General features: G+C 41.7%; 1 protein-coding gene across 2 annotated transcripts in view; it reads right to left on the bottom strand.

The window, feature by feature from the left end:
• Nucleotides 1–3,464: 3,464 nt before the first annotated feature.
• The window catches only part of CCN4 (cellular communication network factor 4), a 33,828-nt gene continuing 18,311 nt past the window's right edge, over nt 3,465–18,981 (bottom strand). The window contains exons 2-5 of one of the 2 annotated variants that reach the window (XM_014882142.2): nt 10,777–11,033; nt 6,805–7,062; nt 4,689–4,882; nt 3,465–3,840 (exon numbers count right to left, since the gene is read on the bottom strand). In XM_014882142.2, the coding sequence (XP_014737628.2) occupies nt 3,541–3,840; nt 4,689–4,882; nt 6,805–7,062; nt 10,777–10,891 (867 nt within the window). In that variant the 5' untranslated portion in view covers nt 10,892–11,033 and the 3' untranslated portion in view covers nt 3,465–3,540. Of the gene's footprint in view, nt 3,841–4,688; nt 4,883–6,804; nt 7,063–10,753; nt 11,034–18,981 lie in introns of both variants that reach the window. The other variant, XM_014882141.2, reaches the window with a different exon arrangement.

Below are 18,981 nucleotides of genomic sequence, written 5' to 3'. Positions count from 1 at the left end.
CTCCTCCATGGCTACTCATTTCCAGCTGGCAAATCTGTTTAAAACCCCTTTACACGGCTGCTGGGGTGGCTGGGTCACACTGCAGGTGTGTTGGGTGCAGTGGCTGCCTGGCAGGTGTGCACGGGCTTGACAGGGACAATGTGGTAAGGCTCTTCCCTCCCTGCTCCTTGATTTCATATTTTATTGCAGGAATTGCAGTGCTCCTGAGATCTTTACACTTCTGCCTGCTTTGTTTGACATTTCCCACAAAGGACTGCCTGACAGACAAACAAATGAACAGTGTGGCTGCATACACCCGGTTTCCTTAGGAAACCAGGCTAGAGACAGAAACATCTTGGGCACGTTGGGCAAGATCTGTGGTTTCCAGGCATTCACTTCACTAAAACTGACACACACTGGAGCTGCTGGTCATGCATTAGCTTTCAATAGCTTCTTTTATCTCTCAGTGAAAGCCTTGTGTTACAGCCACTGCAGCATTTGATTGCTCTGGTTACAGCATTAACTAATTGCAAAGCAGAGCAAGCCAGTTAAGAGACACAGTTTTTTATACATGATCTAGTCCTATTTTCTATTTTCTTGCTTCCTTATGTGTACATGTAAGACAGAGAAAGACTGACTGTACTTACAAACACACATTATACATACACTGCTTTTTATGCACTCTAGGAGTACATATATGTAAATATACACACATATATATATATTCATGGGCATGTTTCCATATGTTTTATATATAATATTATATGCAATATTATATAGATACATTCACATAATATTTTATAGGTGTGTATACATCTACATATAAGTGTCTATAGATATATTTATTTTTATATCTGCACATACATGCATGTATATACACACATGCATATAGATGGCATTTTAAGATGGGCACGAATTAGAACACAGGGTTCCAAGTCATAGTTAGGGGACCCGATTGAGAAAGAGGTCCTAGTATGTCTTCCCTATAACTTCTTAATACAAACCATTTTCCCTTTTGAAAAGCATTGCCAAATTCTTGGCCACAGCCTCTTTTTGGTATGTTCACATGGAACTTCTTTACGAAGGAGTGGAGTTTGAAATGTAATATTCTCAGTCTTGCGAGTGCTGAGTTCTCGTTTGATGGGAGGCAAATGGGTCAGGTGTGACCTCTGCTGTCACATCATCCAGGCCAAGGCAGTCACTTGCTGAATCTTGCAAAATGCTGGTGGTCTCAGGTTCCTTATCACCAGAGAAACAAAGAGAAGAGGGGCTTTGCATCTGCATTGGAATATGTGGGCAGGGATCACCCTGCCTTTCTGCCACTAGAGATTTCATGGAAGTCTCAAAAAAGAAAAAAAGCTTTAAATTCAGGAATGACCTAGCTCTGTAAAAAATATATGAGCCAAATTCTTGTATACAAATTAAGATGCTATTGGAGTTAACAGCTTTTGCAGATATACAGTGTTTTTCCTAATTGTTTTTACATAGGCATGGCATTATTTTCAGCCCACTCACAAGAACTTTTAATTCATCATAGTCAGAAAAATTTATGTCTCCCAGAAACTAACCAAGCTTCTGCTGGGTTATCAAGATGAAGACAGACAATTTGCCAGCTGAAAGCAAAGCAAAATAAACAGCTGCATCGTCCCAAGTTCAGCCCTGTACTGGTCAGATCTCCAGATCATGTGTCACACAGCAGTTCTACTGTGCCACCAGGGATTTTTGAAGTGGATACTACAGTTCTCTTGTTCATGCAGAAACACAATTCTGCTCTCCCGAGTGAAGCAACAGCAAACGTGCCATGGGGCATGGCTGCTGTACTAACAATTTATTGGAGAAAAAACTGGCTCCAACATCCTTCAGTGATGATAAATTTCTTACCTGGAAAGGTAATGATAGGGGATTTTTTTTCTCTTAGCTGACATTTTAATGTGAAACCACTTCTGTAGAAAATGTTTACTCTAAGCATCAGCCCAGCTGGAATGAATGCATCAGAAGCTGTGCCAAGGGTTTCCTCTCCTTCTGCATCCACACATTCTCAGAGCTGGTGTGAAGCCTAACACCTGTTTTCTCATTTAACACATCTTCTTTCCTCTATCCCAGCCATGTAAAACAATGATTTTTGTTACTGGCAAGGTGGCAGTGGGAAGAGGCACCTGGGTGCTGGTAACACCATGGAGAGCAGGAGGTGATGGTGGTCCCCAAGCAGAGGCCACACAATTTCTGTTTCTAATAGTAATAATAAATGGATTAATGAGATCTTGTCCTTCAGCTCTTATCTGGCTCTCTACATTTCTGCAGAGATAGCCTAGGAGCAGTACATCAGCTGTGGATTAGATGACTTATCCTGAAAACATGAGCTCTGGGTGGCTGTTTTGGATTCAATCAAGCTATTTAAGATCAGAGGAGGTAGAGAACTATGAAAATGTTCCTGGCACAAGATACTTCAAGAGATTGAGATGAGTCTAAGGAGAGCAGGACACAGAAGTTCTTGGACCCAGCCTATTGCAGTGAGAGACAGAAACACCACACAGAGATTTCAGGAGAAACATTCTTCTCCTAAGGCTTTTCCCATGAAATTCATTATGGAGTAGAATCTGACTGAGAATAACAGAGGGGTGATTCTAGGACTGATCTCAGTGTGACAGATGCTAGACTTTAGCTGCAAGGGTCAGACATCAAATCCTGGTGTCTAATGTTGGACATAAAACATATATGTCAGTCTTCCAGCTTAGACAATAATATTCAAGAAATTACAATAAGAATGTCTGAATCTCATGTCTAAGCTAATGACAGCCATACTTTTGCTGTCATACTAGTGTACTGTTCTTTCCTATGGGCAATTAAACTGCTGGCCTAGTAAATGACAGTGCCAACAGAACTGTCATTTAAGTCCCAGCATCAGTGCCTAAAGGAATTACTGGGTACTGTTAATGGATGAAGATCTATTAGAGTTAAAAATCTGGTTTGTTCAAGGCCTCTTCAAAAACATTGTGGTAAAACAAAGAGATTAAACATTGATGCCATAAGTTTTAGCTTTTCTGGATTTTGTACTGCGTTAGTATATAACTCTGAACTTCATATAAAATGTTAGCAAGTTCTCTTCACAGTGTAGTTAAACAAAACAATCCTTTTCCAGCCTGAGAACCAAGGACACCATTGCAGCTTCAGGCCTGAAAAGTGTAAACAACAGCGAATTGAGGAGAGCAATCTGGGAGGATGGGACTTCATAACCTGAAGGTGTAATTGGACAATTAACCCAATATGGAAATGGACCAAAACTTATAAAAGTGTGAAAACTCGTGACCCATTGTCCATCTTGGGTGTAGCCTTGGCCAGGCTCTTGTACTGCCCAAGGTATATCCTTTATGGCCTTTTTAATAAATACCTGCTTTATTCCCTTTAGCACTGTCTAGCCTCTCTACTAGGTAACCTCTCAAAGGTATCAACATTCTAACTTGGGAAAAAAAAATTGCACATTGGCAGTGGATGAAGATTCTCCTTTTATTTTAAAACCTCTGTAAAATCAGAGCAAAGAGTCAATTCCAGCATTCAGCCACTTTAATTAGCGATTTCAGAGTAATCATAGTAATGAGCCAAGTCAGCAAAGATGTCATTGGGGTTCCTGCAGTTCAGGTTGCAAAAACAAGCATTGATCCACATAATTTTCCAGGAAAACTCAGTTCCATCTGGGCACTGAAACCTCACTTCAATAGTCTTGGACTTGTAGGGTGTGCAGCACCTGTTGTCTGTGCAGACACCACAGTATTTGGGTCTGTATGGAATTTTGCTCACACATCCAGAGATGGTGTAGTTCATGGGTTCATTCGCCCTGTAGACAGCCAAGCATTTCTTCCCAGGCTAAATCAGAGAAGAAAATTAAAACAAAGAGGTTAAAAACAAAGAGTGCTAATACAGGTAGGACATAAAACCCACCCTGCTCTGTACAACTACCTGAAAGGAAGCTGTGTCAAGGAAGGGGAGACTGGGGGGACAGGGGCTCAGCCTCTTCTACCAGGTAAACAGTGATAGGACAAAGAGAAATGGCCTCAAATGTGCCATGAGAGGTTCAGGTTGGATATCAGGAAATATTTCTTCACTGAAAGAGTGGTTAAGCACTTGAAAAAGCTGCCCAGGGAAGTGATGGAATCACCATCTCTGGAAGGATTCAAAAAACATATAGACATGGCACTTTTCAGTTATAAAGCATGGTGGTATTCAGTCAAAGGCTGGGCTTACTGATCTTGGATATCCTTTCCAACTTTAAGGTTCTATTATTCTATTCTACAATTCCTATGTTTAAAGGGATTTGTAGCTGTTAGAAAGACTTTAACAGCCCTAACCTAGGTGGTGTGAAAGATTTACATGTTTAGACATATGAACCCAAAAGCTGCAAGTAGGATACTTGCATAGTAGAGTCCATAGCCATGACCAGATATGTAGGACTGCTTTTCTGCCAGCTGAGTACAGGGCTGTCCAAGCCAGCATGGAGCACAGCAGGTTTTCTTGGCTTTCCTTGCAAGGACCTTTTGGCTGGAGTTAAACTCTCAGGGGAAGGTTTTTATACCAGCATGGGCATGACACATTTTGGAACTCTGTGCAGCAGAGTAATTCCATTTACAAGTGCAGCCTCACAAGATGCTGGATGCTGGCAAACAAAGGCTGGCTCAGTGTCCCGCTCAAGGGGTGCACAAAGGAACAGTCCCCACCTTGATGTGCTGGGTTATATCCACCTCACAGGGCCTCATGTTGCACAGGCGGCTTTCCTTCAGGAGCCGGCACTGGTCGTTGTCATTGGAAATCCTGGTGGAGATGCCCAGCCCGCAGGTCTTTGAGCAGGGACTCCAGGGTGAGGTGTGCACTATGCAGTTCTTCTGCCAGGCTTCGTCCTCTCCCTCGTACGCTGCGGACACAGATTAACCCCACATTATTCAGCCCGGGCAGCTTTACATATTAAACACCCTCTCCCCAGCTCATTGCACATTCAGGCCACTAACCCAAATAATTAAACCACAGCCAAGTGGCTCAGCATTCCTGTGAACTCCCTCATCCCACTCCCTTTGTGCTGACCTACTTGTGTCAGACTCTCCATCCCTGTGACCGCTGGGGGCCAGGGCTTGTTCCTTTATTCCCCTTCACAGCCTCACACAAGGGGGTCCTTGTCTGGGACCCCCAGGTGCTGCCACAATATAAACAATTACAGAAGCCTGAGCCAGCGGGTGGAGAAAGGGGATGAGATCTGATCTCACCATGAAGGTTTATTTCTGAGCCCATTCAATTGGTTCCCTGTAGCAGAAAGTGGTCAACAGTCTCTGCTGGATGGCAGAGGGCTTGGGAAGCAGCCACAGCCTTTCACTGGGAGGAAGAACAGCTTCAATAGTTCTCAGAGAGCTCAGCAGCCATCTGAAGAAAGGGTGGGCTCTGTTTTGAAAGCAGTCAACAACCCCAGTTATGGTTCAGCCCCAGCCAAAGCCCCCACTGCTTTACAGCTTACAGGACAGTTCACAGGCAAAACTGGCAGAAACTGCTGCATTGAGCTTGCTCACTGTTATATTTATTATTATATTAATTATTATATTAAACATAATAGATGCTAGTCTGACTTCTAGAAGACTTTTCCTTACAGGAGAAATGTCAGGAAAGCAAAGCAGTGTTTTGCTCATTTTGGGACACAGGCCTTGAGGACGTAAGGCCAGTTTCAGTAGTAGATATTTCGAATATGGACCCACCCCACATTTCAGAGCTATCAGGAACAGAGAAGTGAGGACTAAGCTCTGGTGGTTTTAACTCACACATGAGGACTGAGGCTTTGTTTTGTGCAACCAAAGTACAGACTAAGGTTTGGGAAAAAACTCTTACCATCAAGTAGCCAAAATCTTTGTTTACAACAATCCTATCTCTCCCTGAGCTCTGCTTTTGTGAGATGGTCTAAAACATGAAGCTAATGTGGCTAAGGTCACTACAGTGTGTCATAGGGCATTTTGACAATAAATTTAAGACATATGGCAAGTTGAGTCCACTTTAAGCATTTGGGACCATGTTTGAGGCAAATGATACTACCTCTGTGCAGTGGGCAATGTGATTGTTACTATAAATGTGGGTGTGAGGACAGAACGTTTCATGATGCTATCAGTTCAGAACTGATGAAAAGTTGTACTATCACAAAGACAACTTAATGTAACTCACAGTAAAATGTCCACACAATAGCTGCCTTCAAGGTACTGTGTAAGTTTAAGACTCCTAAGATACAGGGGCTTTAAAATTGCACTACAATAGCAATATAACTTGGTCAGAAAGCCTTGGTCTCAAATTAAACTGAGTCTGTTCTCTTTTCCAGGAGGTCCAGACTAAGGGAAAAAAAATTAAAATGAAGAATTAAAAAGGACTTTTGACATCTTCAAAGTTCCAGCAGATGTGTCCTTCAAAGAGGGCTTTGGCACACAGGATTCCAGAATAGTTGCACCAGCATATTTGATTAATATCATATTCATAGAATCATGGAATAGTTTGGGTTGGAAAGACCATAAAGTTCATCTCAATTAAACTCCCCTGCCATGGGCAGAGACACCTCCCACTTAATCAGGTTGCTCAGGGTCTCATCCAGCCTAGCCTTGAACACCTCTAGGGATGGGGCATCCAAATCCATATGGCTACTAATGAGTTCCACTGGTGTTTGCCTGTCCTGTCCTTCAGCATGTGCTGTGTGAGAGGCTCTGTCTCCCTCACAAAGGTCAGACACCTGCCAGGTCTGGCAGTGCAAGCTGACACTTGGCTTGTAGACTCTGGCAGATGGCAAAGGAGAGATCTGCCTCATTCCCACCATACCTGCAGAGGAGATGTGACGTGGAGATGTCTTCCTGATTTTCCTGGAGTCATCACAAACCCACTGCTCGCAGCACTTCCCTGCCATCTTAATCAGCTTTGGGTTTGGGCACCAGACAAGTGGGGGACGTGAGTTTGTGCACATGGGAACACAGCCCACAGCCCCATTAATGCACGTGCAGTTGTATTTGCAGTTGGGCTGAAATGTCTCCCCGTTCTTATACCTGACTCCATTGAGGACACATCCTACACCAACAATCTCTGAAAAGAAAGAAAAAGAGACAAAACACACAGAGAGCCATTAAAATAATGCTGACAATAAACAGCTCTGATGTGTTCCTTTACCAAGCTGATCCCTGGGCTGGCAGTGCTGCAGAGCGATGTGTTCAGACTGATGCTGAGCCAAGTGCAGTCACAGCATCTAGGAAACTGTTTCCATTCTAAATCACAGCAAAAAAAGGAACCTTTTAATGCTTCAATGAAAAAATAGGTTAGAAAATATAACAAGTTTTATCCACAAATTCTTACTTTAAAAAAATCAAAATTATTTCATAGCATGGTGGTAGGAATTACTCACAGGGGGAGAAATCCAAATAATTAAAAAATATACTTAGTGAAATTTGGTGTTTTCAGAGACATAGAGGGGACTTCATGGAGTCACACATATGACAGAGCTGTTCAAAACACCTGAGTATATCTGAAGCAAAAGGGGAGAAAAAACAAGGTAGCAAAAGTAGTACCTAAATGGCACTGGATTCCTATATTTAGGAACCTGAATCTTACCCAGTTTATCACAGCAGTTTTCTTGGAAAATGAAGCATACATTATAAAGCCATGAAAAGAAATATTTGGTGTATATTTTTTTAATATAAAATCACCTTAAAAAGTCAAGCCTTTCTATTGCCTATGAACAGGAATCATAGAGAATTTTTTGTTTGTTTCAAATTATAGACAGTTATTTGGAAGCAGTGGTTTCCAATGGAAAATTCAAACTTCAGTTTCTTGTTTGGTCACATGGAGGCACTGCACACACACTGGCTGGGTTGATTATGTTTTGAGTCTGGTCAGAAACGGAGCTGCATCAGGAAAACATAAATTGAAATGCTGGATTAAAATTCTGCAAAGGCTTCCTATTTTTAGAATGAGCTGAATGAAAACATCAAGCACAAATCCCTTCTTCTGCACAAAAACGAGAGCTGTTGTAATTTCAAGCACAGAGCTAGATCTCCCGTTCATGCTCAGCTCCAGTTTTTGTAATGCTTATGCCTTTGTACTGAAAAGGCAATCACTCAGTGCTGGACCTGGGCCTGAGAATTCAGATACACTTCTAGGTATGCACTCAGATTATGACAGTTCAAAAAAATGCTGTATCTCCTGTTGTTTTCCTATGAGCATATTCCTCCTGGATTATATTAATTTAGTCTCCTATGGGTCTCATAAACCAAGAGGTTCACCATGAGAACATCCCTAAACAGAGACGAAGGGGCTGTTCAATGCTTTCAAGAAGAACCTCACTGAGTCTGCATCAAAATAAAGCAATTTGGAGACACATCCCTGTTCCCAGCCCACATAGAAAACACCTGCCTCACCCCCTGGGGCTGTGCTCAGCACCCCACTGCCTCTGCTTTGCTGCAGAGAAAAGCCAACACCCAAAAGAGAGCTGCAGTGACTCCCAGCAGGTTCCTATTTGATGTCTGTGAGGTCAGATCCTGGGCCACACCTCAGCATGGCAGTCCAGATACAGCCTGAATTTTGACCCCACTCCCTTTCCCAACACATAGTCCTAACTCTTTCAGGATCTTTAGTTTCCATAAATTATATTGTTTCTGTAGCCCTTCACACCCTGGGTTCTCTAGATCTAGCTGAAAGCATCCATAGGCAGAGGCAGTTCCTCACAGCAGTCAGTCCCCAACACCCAGCACAGGATTCCCACTCACAGGAGCTTTCAGTCACCAGGTCAGGACAGAAGCTTGTGGGTCAGAGTGGGATCATGCAGCCTATGTGTGGCCCAGGGTACAAAAAGAACACATCAGCAGATCCTGACCTGTACTTCTACCTGGGTGCTGGAAACAAGGGAAAGGCCACAGGTTTCTCTGGCAGTCAGAGACAATCTCACATCCTAACCGTGGAAACACCTTCCCTCTGCTCCCTTCAGCTGTGCACACCATAATGCCCTCACCAAACATCCATAAATGTCACATAACAGGGATATATTGTCATGGTGGTGGGGAAGTGAAAGCACAGACTGGGAATCCCTCCAGATCTCGCTGGAAAAGCTGGGGGTCAGGCTTCCTTCAGCACAGTGCTTCTGCCACAGGCACACTGAGTGCCTGTGATGTTTGGGAGGATGCAAAAACCAAAAAATATCCAACTAAGAAAGCAGCCATTTAAATAAATAAACAAATGCAAATCAACATGAGGGCCTTTAAAGAGACCCAGGAAGACTGATAGCTTTGAGACAACATCCAGCCTGGTTTCCTCTCCCAGTACAGGGCCAGCTGTAACGATGTCATTCTTGACAGTGTTTGTCTAACCTGCCCTTGCAGACCTCTCATGAATGTTCTATGCACACTCCAGACAATACATTTAAATTATCTCATATCCTCTTTTCTTAACCTTAATCTTTTCATCTTTTCTAATCTTGAAAATCACTGTTCAGGTTTACAGCTCCTAGCATATAACTTCTCTTGTTATTTTGCCTGTATCCTACAAAAATCTGGTTAGACTGCACTTTTTGCATGCCTTTTTTTTTTTTTGTGACTGAGCCAGTGCAAAGCCAAGGTCAATTCTTACTAGACTTCCCACCCTTCTCTGAGGAAGAGCAACTCCTAATATCACTTCTGTGACATTCTGACAGCTTACCCTGAACTTCTTAACTCCTCAGACCTGTCCCTTGTGTAACCTCTGCTCATATTCTAAGGTTATTGAAGCCCAGAATCTGTGAGCTTTTTCCTCTTCTGTGGATCAGTTATTCTATCAGTCCATCTCACAGTCAGCTCTCCTCCAGGTTTCCTTTCACCTTTACATTTTCTCTTGGATAATTTGTTTTTATGTTCCAGCCCAGAAGCCCCCATTTAAATGTTTTTTTCCTGTTTATGAACCTAAAGCCATGGCCATATGTTATAATAACTTACGAAGCAGCAGCCTTTCCAGTCAGCAATCTGTGGTTGTGCTGATGATCCTTTCACTTTTAATCATTTCCAGAGTAATGATTTTCAATAATTCCTAACATTTATGAGAGGATCAGATTCCCCCTCATGTTCTGGAACTCAGAACAAGTGAATATACTCTTAAGACATAAAACACTACCTAACTTCTTTCTGCGCTTCTTCTTGAAAAGCATTCCAGTGTCATGGAGCCAAGAGTTTGTTATGAGAGGTGGGAAGAAATCCTTCAGCCCCGTGACAGCTAATGTAACTGTAACCATCATAAAATTAAGGCTTAAACCTCAATTTGTAACTGACAAGCTCTGATAGGAGAGGATTCACTGCTGACCATCTTGACAGGGTATTCTACTGACCATATGCTGTTTTTCCAAGGTATCCCCTATAGGGAATGAGCCAAAACGTCACCTTAACATCATGGTTTTCATGTAGGGGTCCGTTTTGCTTGTCTTTAAATCAGCTGCCTGCCTATCCTTCCTTCATCCCCAACCCACTACAGCACCTCCTCCTGTTACAGGGAGTACAAAATAATCTATTTACACATATGGAGACTTTCAAATGCTGGTTAGTCTTTGCTCTTGGCTGCAGCCAAATCAAAGGGAAGGAATTCAGATGTCATTTCTCATCCAGCCAGCTGCCCTGAGAACAAAGACAGCTACAAGGGAATAGAGGATGCTGCTGATAAGAGTGCAGCCAGGCATCTAAAATGAGATAAATCTCAACCCCTGCTCAGACTGACGGGAGCTGCCAGCGTATATCTAAGTCAAAAATATATGTACATCACTTACGTGCACATACTCCTATTTCGTACCTAGGTCTGTCTCCGCTGTAGTCACAGTACAAGCCCCTGTGGAAGTCACAGGTGTCAGCCTCAGTGCAGCTCTCCCCTCGCTGCCTGGCACAGGTCTTGCAGCAGTCACAGCCATCCGTGACCAGGCTGACGCCCAGCGCGCAGCGGGGTGGGGACCTGGGGCACTGGCAGGGCCACCTGCAGAACTGAGTCCGTGTGTAGGGCTCTGGCGTGGCTGGGACGGTGCTGCTCATGGGGAGGGAGCTCTGGGCAGTGGCCTGCAAGCAAAGAAACACAGCTTGGAGAGCGTTACAGAGAAATGGGGGCTGCAAAGCCTGTGTTGCTTAGTCCTTATTTAAAATCCCATCACGTCTAATGAGTATAAAGAGCTTCAACAAACCAGCATGCAAGTCAATTTAAAATTTGATAATCAGATAAAAAAACTGATCAAGGTTAATCAAGGTAGAAAAGGGATTTTATGTAACACAGTGATATGATTCCAGGTCACTATTACTGAGTTCCTGGAGTACTGGGATGCTGTAGGTCATATCAAAACCCACAGAAGGTAGAGGCTCATTGCATTCTGAGCTCTCAAATCCCTTGACAACAAACTCTGAATGATATTTAACAGCACTAGCCATGCTTGTGGTGCAAGAAGGGTGCAAATCAGGCAAGTGACAAAGCAAAGATTTCATTTTTCTAAGACGATCACTGCACAGAAAACCTGTGTTGTACAGGAGGTTCAAGCAGGGCACAGTATCTCAGACACAGAAACTAACAGTTATTCACATGGCATCAAGAACAGAAGGAGCATGGCACTCCTTGGGCACATGCAGTATAGAAGCCCTAGTGCTGCAAAAAACAAGTGTGTAACCCTAAAAACTGCAAACAAGGAAAGTCAGACCCTAGAAATTGTTAAGGCAATTCCACCCATTGCTGCCTTCCCTGTACTGTGCTTTATATCCCCAGTGTTTTGTCCTCTTTGCAGTTTGAGATGTCTCAAACAAAAGGTTTTCCAAAAACTCTCCATGAAGAAAATGTCTCACCCAAGAGTTTGTGGGAAAATAATTAGGACCCCACAGCTGGTGAGTTATCCATCAGGATATCTCTGCAAAGACTCTCTACTGTCTTTTACAATTTCTTTGTGAGCAGGCTCAGGTTTTATTAAAGTACATTTCTAAGCCTGCTACTGCTGTACCTGAAGGTGTATTTAAATATCTTGGTAACTGGTTATTCTATATTTAGAATACTAAATTGTGAACACATTGCTAATCACTGCCAAATAGACAATGCGTTTGCTCTGGGCATAATTCCAAATTCCATTAAGGCCTCCTTTACAAACAGTTGGTCTTAAAGTTGGCTTAAAAGCACCTTTAAACTCTTGTTTAAACTAAAACATACCAATATAATTTACTCCCACTTTAAGGCTCCTTGATGCTGTCAGAGTTGTTAAAAGAGGAACATTCAGATCGATGAAAAGCCCTGGCCTTTTAATCATGGGATTTTTCATTCCACTCACAATCATTTGAGTAGGTGCAATAATCTGCCACTTGAGAAGAGAGGCCTCCTCGAGTGCAATAAACCTATTTACTTTGTTGCTGATCATTAAAAAAAGTGCTTAATAATCAGATCCAGATACACAGACAAAAGTCACCCAGCTATTTAAAGAGCCCATTGCCACAGCCCAACCCTGTAAGTAAATCCCTTCACCATCCCTTGTTCCTATTGTCAACAGGACCAAGCAAAGAGCTTTTCCCTGTGCAGATATGAAAGTGTCTGTGAGCCAGCACACGTAGCAAAGAGGAGCCCTCATACTCCTGTGGGCTTAGTGTGTGAAGGGCTGAGGCTGAATTCTTGTAAAGCACAAAATAGCTGGGAGACATTTGGTGGCTTGTGATAGACAGAAGTTTAGAGTAAATTATTCCAATGGCCCTTCCTCTAGGTCTGAGATGGTTCTTGGATGTGCTGGCTGAATTGTCCAGTGGTGTGGCTGAGTCCATTGGATTGACACAGTGTGGGCTACATGAGCATCTTCAGATAATCAGTGTGGACAGGCACCAAAGTACTCTCACTCCTGGGTTTTACAAACAGGGAAGACATGGAGTGATGGCATCATGTCCAAACCCAGCCTAAGCAAAACCCAGCCTTTGGACTTGTTGTCATTGGGGTCTTTTAAAGTGTACAACCTGTACAGCTTTGCAGGCTCTCCTCCTCTCCCCTCCTAAGTCCCTCAGACCTTCACTATGGGAAAAAACATTCTGTTGATTTATAAAATTATCGAGTTCCCTATTTCCATGGTCAGCTGTTGCCACTGGAATACCTTAGTCTCTTGGAAAAGTCATTCAGCCCTACTACTTCAATGTCCCAGAACATTTTAGAAAATGAACCCTTCCATTTCAATGAGTATATTGGTTAAATCATCATGACTAATGTTTTCCACAAGTGCTATCAACAGGAAATCACACTATAAGAGCCTTCCCCATTGGCCATCCTTCACTAGAACAAAACACCAAACAAACAAACAAAAATATTCACCCATGTAATTTAAGGTTTCAGGAATTACGTATTTAGGGTCAATAAATGCATAGGAGAACAATGATTTTGTAAGAAATCTGAAATAAGAGCAAAGAGAAAAGGAACACCAAAAGTCACAGTAGTGGTGATTTGACAAGCTTATTTTAAAATGTCAGAAAGATAAAAGAATATGCCTGTTAGGAAATTAATTTTCTGAAGTACTGGTAATTAACCTGTTTTGTTTAATTATTCTTCAATCTTGGAGTCTGCAGGTTTGTTATCTTGGGTGCCAAGGAGAAAATATTCCACCAAAATTATTCATGAGTTCTAATTTTTCTGCTTTTGAAGATACAGCCCATCCTCATTAAAACAAGATGAAGCCTTTCTCACCCTGCTATGCCTGATAACTCTCTATTAAAGTCACTCTTGATTTATACTTGGCAAGCTCCAAAATTACTTTCCTTTTGCATCTGCAGAGCAGACATCTAGCAACAATTCCCAGCTAATTTCTGTCTTCACATTCAAGAGAAGAGAAGGAGAAAATAAAAAAAAAATATTGCTCACTGTCTGCCATAGCCACAAACTAAGTATTTTTAATAGCCAAGAGTTTTACTACCATGTTTCAAGATACAAAATGGATAGCAGTGTTTTAGCAGCACATTTTTCCTGTTGGCAACAAATATTTTCAATCTGTTGAAAAACACTGCAATTGTAAATATGTTTTTGTTTTGAAAACTGGAGGAACACAGCTATGGTGCTGAAACCAGTGTATATAGCCCAAATGGAAAGCCAGGCAGATTTATTGAAGCAATTTTACATAATACATGAGAAGCCTCTACCTTTGCTTTGAAGCAGCAAAATGTCACCATATACTCCTTTACTTCCAGCTTTTACAGATGTTTAAAAATATATTCATGCGTATTGATTTCACTGTTTCACTGCTGCAAGATCTTACTCTTAAAACCTTTTTCTTTCAAGTATTTTTCTCATCAGCTGGGTGATGATAGGGAGAAGTTATCCCTGTTCTTCCCTTCTAGTTTATTGATGTGAAATGTTCAGACAGGATGGTGACTTCTAAATTGGATTCCTCTGGCTGCCAAGAGAGCTGGAGAAGTGGTTCCATAGTAGCAGAAACCTTAGTGCTTCATCAGCTTCCACTGTTTTCTCCTTGGTGGTAATTTAGTCTCAAAGGAGAACTTTTAATTTCAGTCAGAGCTGCCCAAGCTGTGTTTTCCAGGATATATGTTGTTGGGTGGACTACATTTAATTTCTCACAGTAGAACACACTAAAGAAATATTTTAACCTACATTTCTGATACTGCATTTCTGAGGAAATGCCAGATGTTGTTGATGGAGGGATACAATGTGATCTGGATTATCCCGTTCTCCATCTCTGACATATTCACAAGTGGAAATGATTAGCGAGGAAATTTTATTAAAACATTCTCTGTACTACAAGGTCTGACAACATCATCAACTATTTAGAAGTAACTCCAGATTGGGAGTCTGACTGTTCTAAACAAGAACACTGAAGTTAAAACCACAATTTTATGCAGAGACTTAGGGATGCATCTCCTAGGAAAGGGCTGAGCATTTGTACATAACACACATCTGCTTTCCCCTGGTTCCACCTACTGGCTGAACTATTGAGACAGCCCAAGCAGAAATGCCTGTAGAGTCAACTCCAGTTCCAAGAACCACCCTAAGTACTCCCAAATTATTATCCAATATAAGTACATAAGTATTATCCAAAATTATTTTAAAGGCACCCCAGGAGACTCATGCACTTTCCCAGAGTTTCTAACACTAACCCGATGTAGCATTCCCAGGGGAACACAGCATCTGGAGCTCAATAAATAAGTAAAAAATGAGAAGACAAAATGAAACATAAACAATCCATTAAATAAAGCCACATACCCTTCCATCCCTCAGCTGTATTTCTGGGCAAGCATAGCAATTGCTTCGTTTCATCCCAGCACTGACAGAAGTTAAAAACTCATAATGCTTGTCAGAGAGATGGCAATGTAAAACAGGACCTGGCTTAAATCATGCCTTCAGGGTAGAAGTTTGTTCTTGATTTTGCTCAGCTGAAACTTCTGTGCTGAATATTTCTGAATATTTGCATTATTATTATATCCAAAACAGATCGGTTAACAGAGAGCCAGTTCTTACAGGGAGATCAGCAGTAATCACACTACCATCAGGACTTCCTCACTGTTAAACTCTTGCAACAAATCCCTAAGTCCCCATGAATGCTCATAAACTGTCACAAGCTAATGCTAGGGACAAATAGCATCAGGACAGAGATATAAATCAGATTCTGCAGGACAGGTAATTTAAAGGTCAGAGGAAAGTATGATTATGCAGGGCTTAGCTTCCCCATGCATGAGGTTCTAGATACATCATTAAAATTGATCCCAGACATGAAATCTCCTGGACATACCATGAAATAACAAACTCTGAACCCAGAAAATATAAGATAGTTTTAAAGATGTCAGGTGCCAGCTGGATTTATTCTTTCTATGCATAGTAGGTTGAGCAGAAAGGAAACTTCTGCATGAAGCAAAACATTCAAAATTCAAGAAAATTAAATATCCCCAGTGAGCCAACCATTATATGTCTATGGATCCATGAATGATGGGCAATTGGCTTCCCATAACTTTATTTTGGAAAATGTATCTGTGGGAAGAATGTAGACAGATGTTTGGAATAGTCTTTTCTAACTCAGTTTAGACAATTACAGAGTAAAGATTACATACATTCATCTCTTTGCCAAAAAATTGTTTATACTGGCAAACTCAGTGTGACCTCCCATTTTCTTCATATTTTTCTGTGGAGTATTCAGAGGGGAAAAACTTCCCTGTTAGAAAGCAATCTGCTGTTTTGTAACTGCTGCCCCAGTAGAAGCACTTACTTAGAATAGGCTGACCTAAAAATGTTTTAGCATCATTAACAAATTGACACTGTCACCACTGACTCCACAGAAAAAGATATTAAACAGCACGATTTATGTGCTCTAAGATCATTTTAATGTTGTGTGCTGCAATGAGCTCATCCCGTGAAACAAGCTTGAACTGGAGTTTGAAAAGTAACAAGGAATATCTGGAGGAGCAATGAGAAAAGTCTCCAGAAGGTACAAGCAGACAGACTTCAGCTTTAGGAAAGGGAAAATGCGTGTGGACCATCCAAGATCACAGAGTTTGAAAGCATCCTAAAACTGTACAGTACAAAATATGGCTGTATCAGCCAGAAGCTGGGTAGCAAAACCAGTATCAGTTCCAGCTGCCAGACAAGAGCAGACTGCTTTGGCAGAGCTTTTACTTTACAAGTGGCCTTGTTCTGCATTTGTTTATCTCCTTTTCAGTCATGGCTTTGAAATCAAAAGGAAGATACTTTTTGTCCTCTTACTCTCTTGGGGATGTTCTTCCATGCTGTGCATAAAAAGTAAAGAAAAACGTAAAAGCTTCACTTATCTGTTTGTTTAGTTGTGGTGTTTTCTCCCCATGGCAAGAACAGTGCAAATTTCATTAAGTTCTTCAATATTATCTTGGAGCTTTTAAAATAAAAATATAAATCTGCATTTTCAAGTTTCCTGAATTTTCTGTTTCTGTTCCAACAGAGAGAATTTTGACTTAAAAGAACTTTTAATTTTTAAATTCCAATGATATTTAATTTCTTTAATCTGAAACAATTGGCTTGACCTAATATCTACTCTTCTCTGGAGCTGCTAATTAATTGATGAAGTAATGTATCCTTATTTCCCTTAAATAGCAATTTTCCCACATATCAAGTTTTCACAGCTATTTCTCTCTTTCTCTGAATTTCTGAGTTGGTCACTTTATTTTCCAACAATCAATTTTTCTGCTTGAAATCCATATTAAGTGCTCTCATTTTGCAATTGGTATGTAAATAAGTTTATTTAGATCCAATATGGAAAAGAATCTGGTGAGATATCAATATATCAATTAATTTCCTGCACCACAGTCTTGAACCATCACTTCAAATGGTGTGTCTGGGAATTTTCAGTCTAGAGCATGACAGCCAAGATGGTCAGAGACCTAAAGGAGAAGACACTGAGGAGGCTGGGCTGCTCTCAGTCCACTCTTGCCGGTGGTAGCAGAGGGTAAAACAATGGGCAGAAGCCACAAAATATATCTGGGTAGGTTCTGAACACAACTTCTTTGGTGGCAGAGCAATGCAGCACCAGGACAGGTGACCAGGGAGCTCTGGGTTCTCCATCCTCATGTGCTGCACTCCCCCCTCCCCAGGGCACGGACACCTCACATCCCTGGCAGCCTGTGCATGCACACCGTGCCAATTCCACATGTGGAAAATGCCCGAAAACCCAAACCACCTGCAAGGGCATCTTCCCCAGTTCAGTTCTGCATTGTGCCACCTAAAGTCTGCTTCTGGCTCAGGGAATAAAAACTGATCTATTTGTTAAATGGTGCATATAATGCAGACAAAAGAATTCTATTATTCAGGACCATCCCATCTCCTATCATAAACCCAGCCAAACAAAAGCTATTTGACAGATTATTATTATTTTATTTGATAACAGGAAACATATCATAAATCTGGTTTTGTAGCTGGAGGATTTCAAGATAACAGAAGGAAAAAGAAGCTGCTGTTACTGCTACTTTAACGGCCCCTTTGGAACACATGGCATGCATGGCTTCATCCAAAAAACATAGCTGCCATTTAATACAGTGTTGTGTCATTATATCAAAGCCACCTCAGGACTCTCAATGAAAGATGAGCAGCTTTTGCACTGCTACATCCCTGTGGTTAAGTAAAAAACAGATGGAGCCTACTGCTTGTCTGAATAAACAGCAACATTCCCAGATATAGTCCCCTCATGAAAGGATATTTTGTGCCAAGTGTGGCATATTTTGGTAACTGTGGCTCATAGTACGTTATGAGATCTGCTAGACAGAGGATACAGATGGAATACATAGGTCAGCAACATCCTTAGGGCCAATAGAAGGTGCCAGACTTCTGCATATTTGAGGAGAACCTGAAACTAATCCAGTCTGATTGCAGAACATTATGATCCAGCTTGAAGTGGTATGTGTTATCTCACCCTTTGCCAGGCAAAATCATGGCAAAAGTCTCCTGTAGCATCTGAAGTGAGCTGGTTCTGGGCGTGCAAAAGGATCAGTAAAGCAGCATTTGTACGTTTGAAGCAAAGGCATCCACAGCACAGTGGAGGGTTGCCTGATCTGGGTGTGGTTTGGCCATAGTTCTGTGAGGAAAGCAGCTTCTCTTCACAGAATCATGGAATCCAAATGTTCAACCAGACTTTAACTAGTGCCTGTGGCTCTTTCTAGAAAACCAGATCAGGAAAGCAGCAAAACATGGAGTGGTAAAAGGGTATCATTAGATTTTATCTTACACCAAGCAGGGGAAAAGAATAATGGCAAGGGTGCAATTCCAAGTACCAGCAATGGCAAACCCCAACCACATGATTGCTGTGTTGTGCTTGCAAGGACAAGACTTGCACCTTGGTCTCCATAGCTCAGCTCAGCTTGTGATACTTTCACATCTGTATTGTGAAAAATTCAGCTGATATCCCCCAGCATGAGTTCCTCTGAGAAAAAACCTATTAAATTCCAAAGATAAAATGGAATAGTATTTGAATTAAAGAAGGGAAACACGACTTGAAGATGCATCCAGACAGCAAGAGGTTTGACTGATGCTCTGAACAAGCAC

Source organism: Sturnus vulgaris, chromosome 1, assembly GCF_052056855.1.
Source record: "Sturnus vulgaris isolate bStuVul1 chromosome 1, bStuVul1.hap1, whole genome shotgun sequence".
Taxonomy (NCBI): Eukaryota; Metazoa; Chordata; class Aves; order Passeriformes; family Sturnidae; genus Sturnus; species Sturnus vulgaris.
This window is presented reverse-complemented; position numbering and strand designations above follow the sequence as displayed.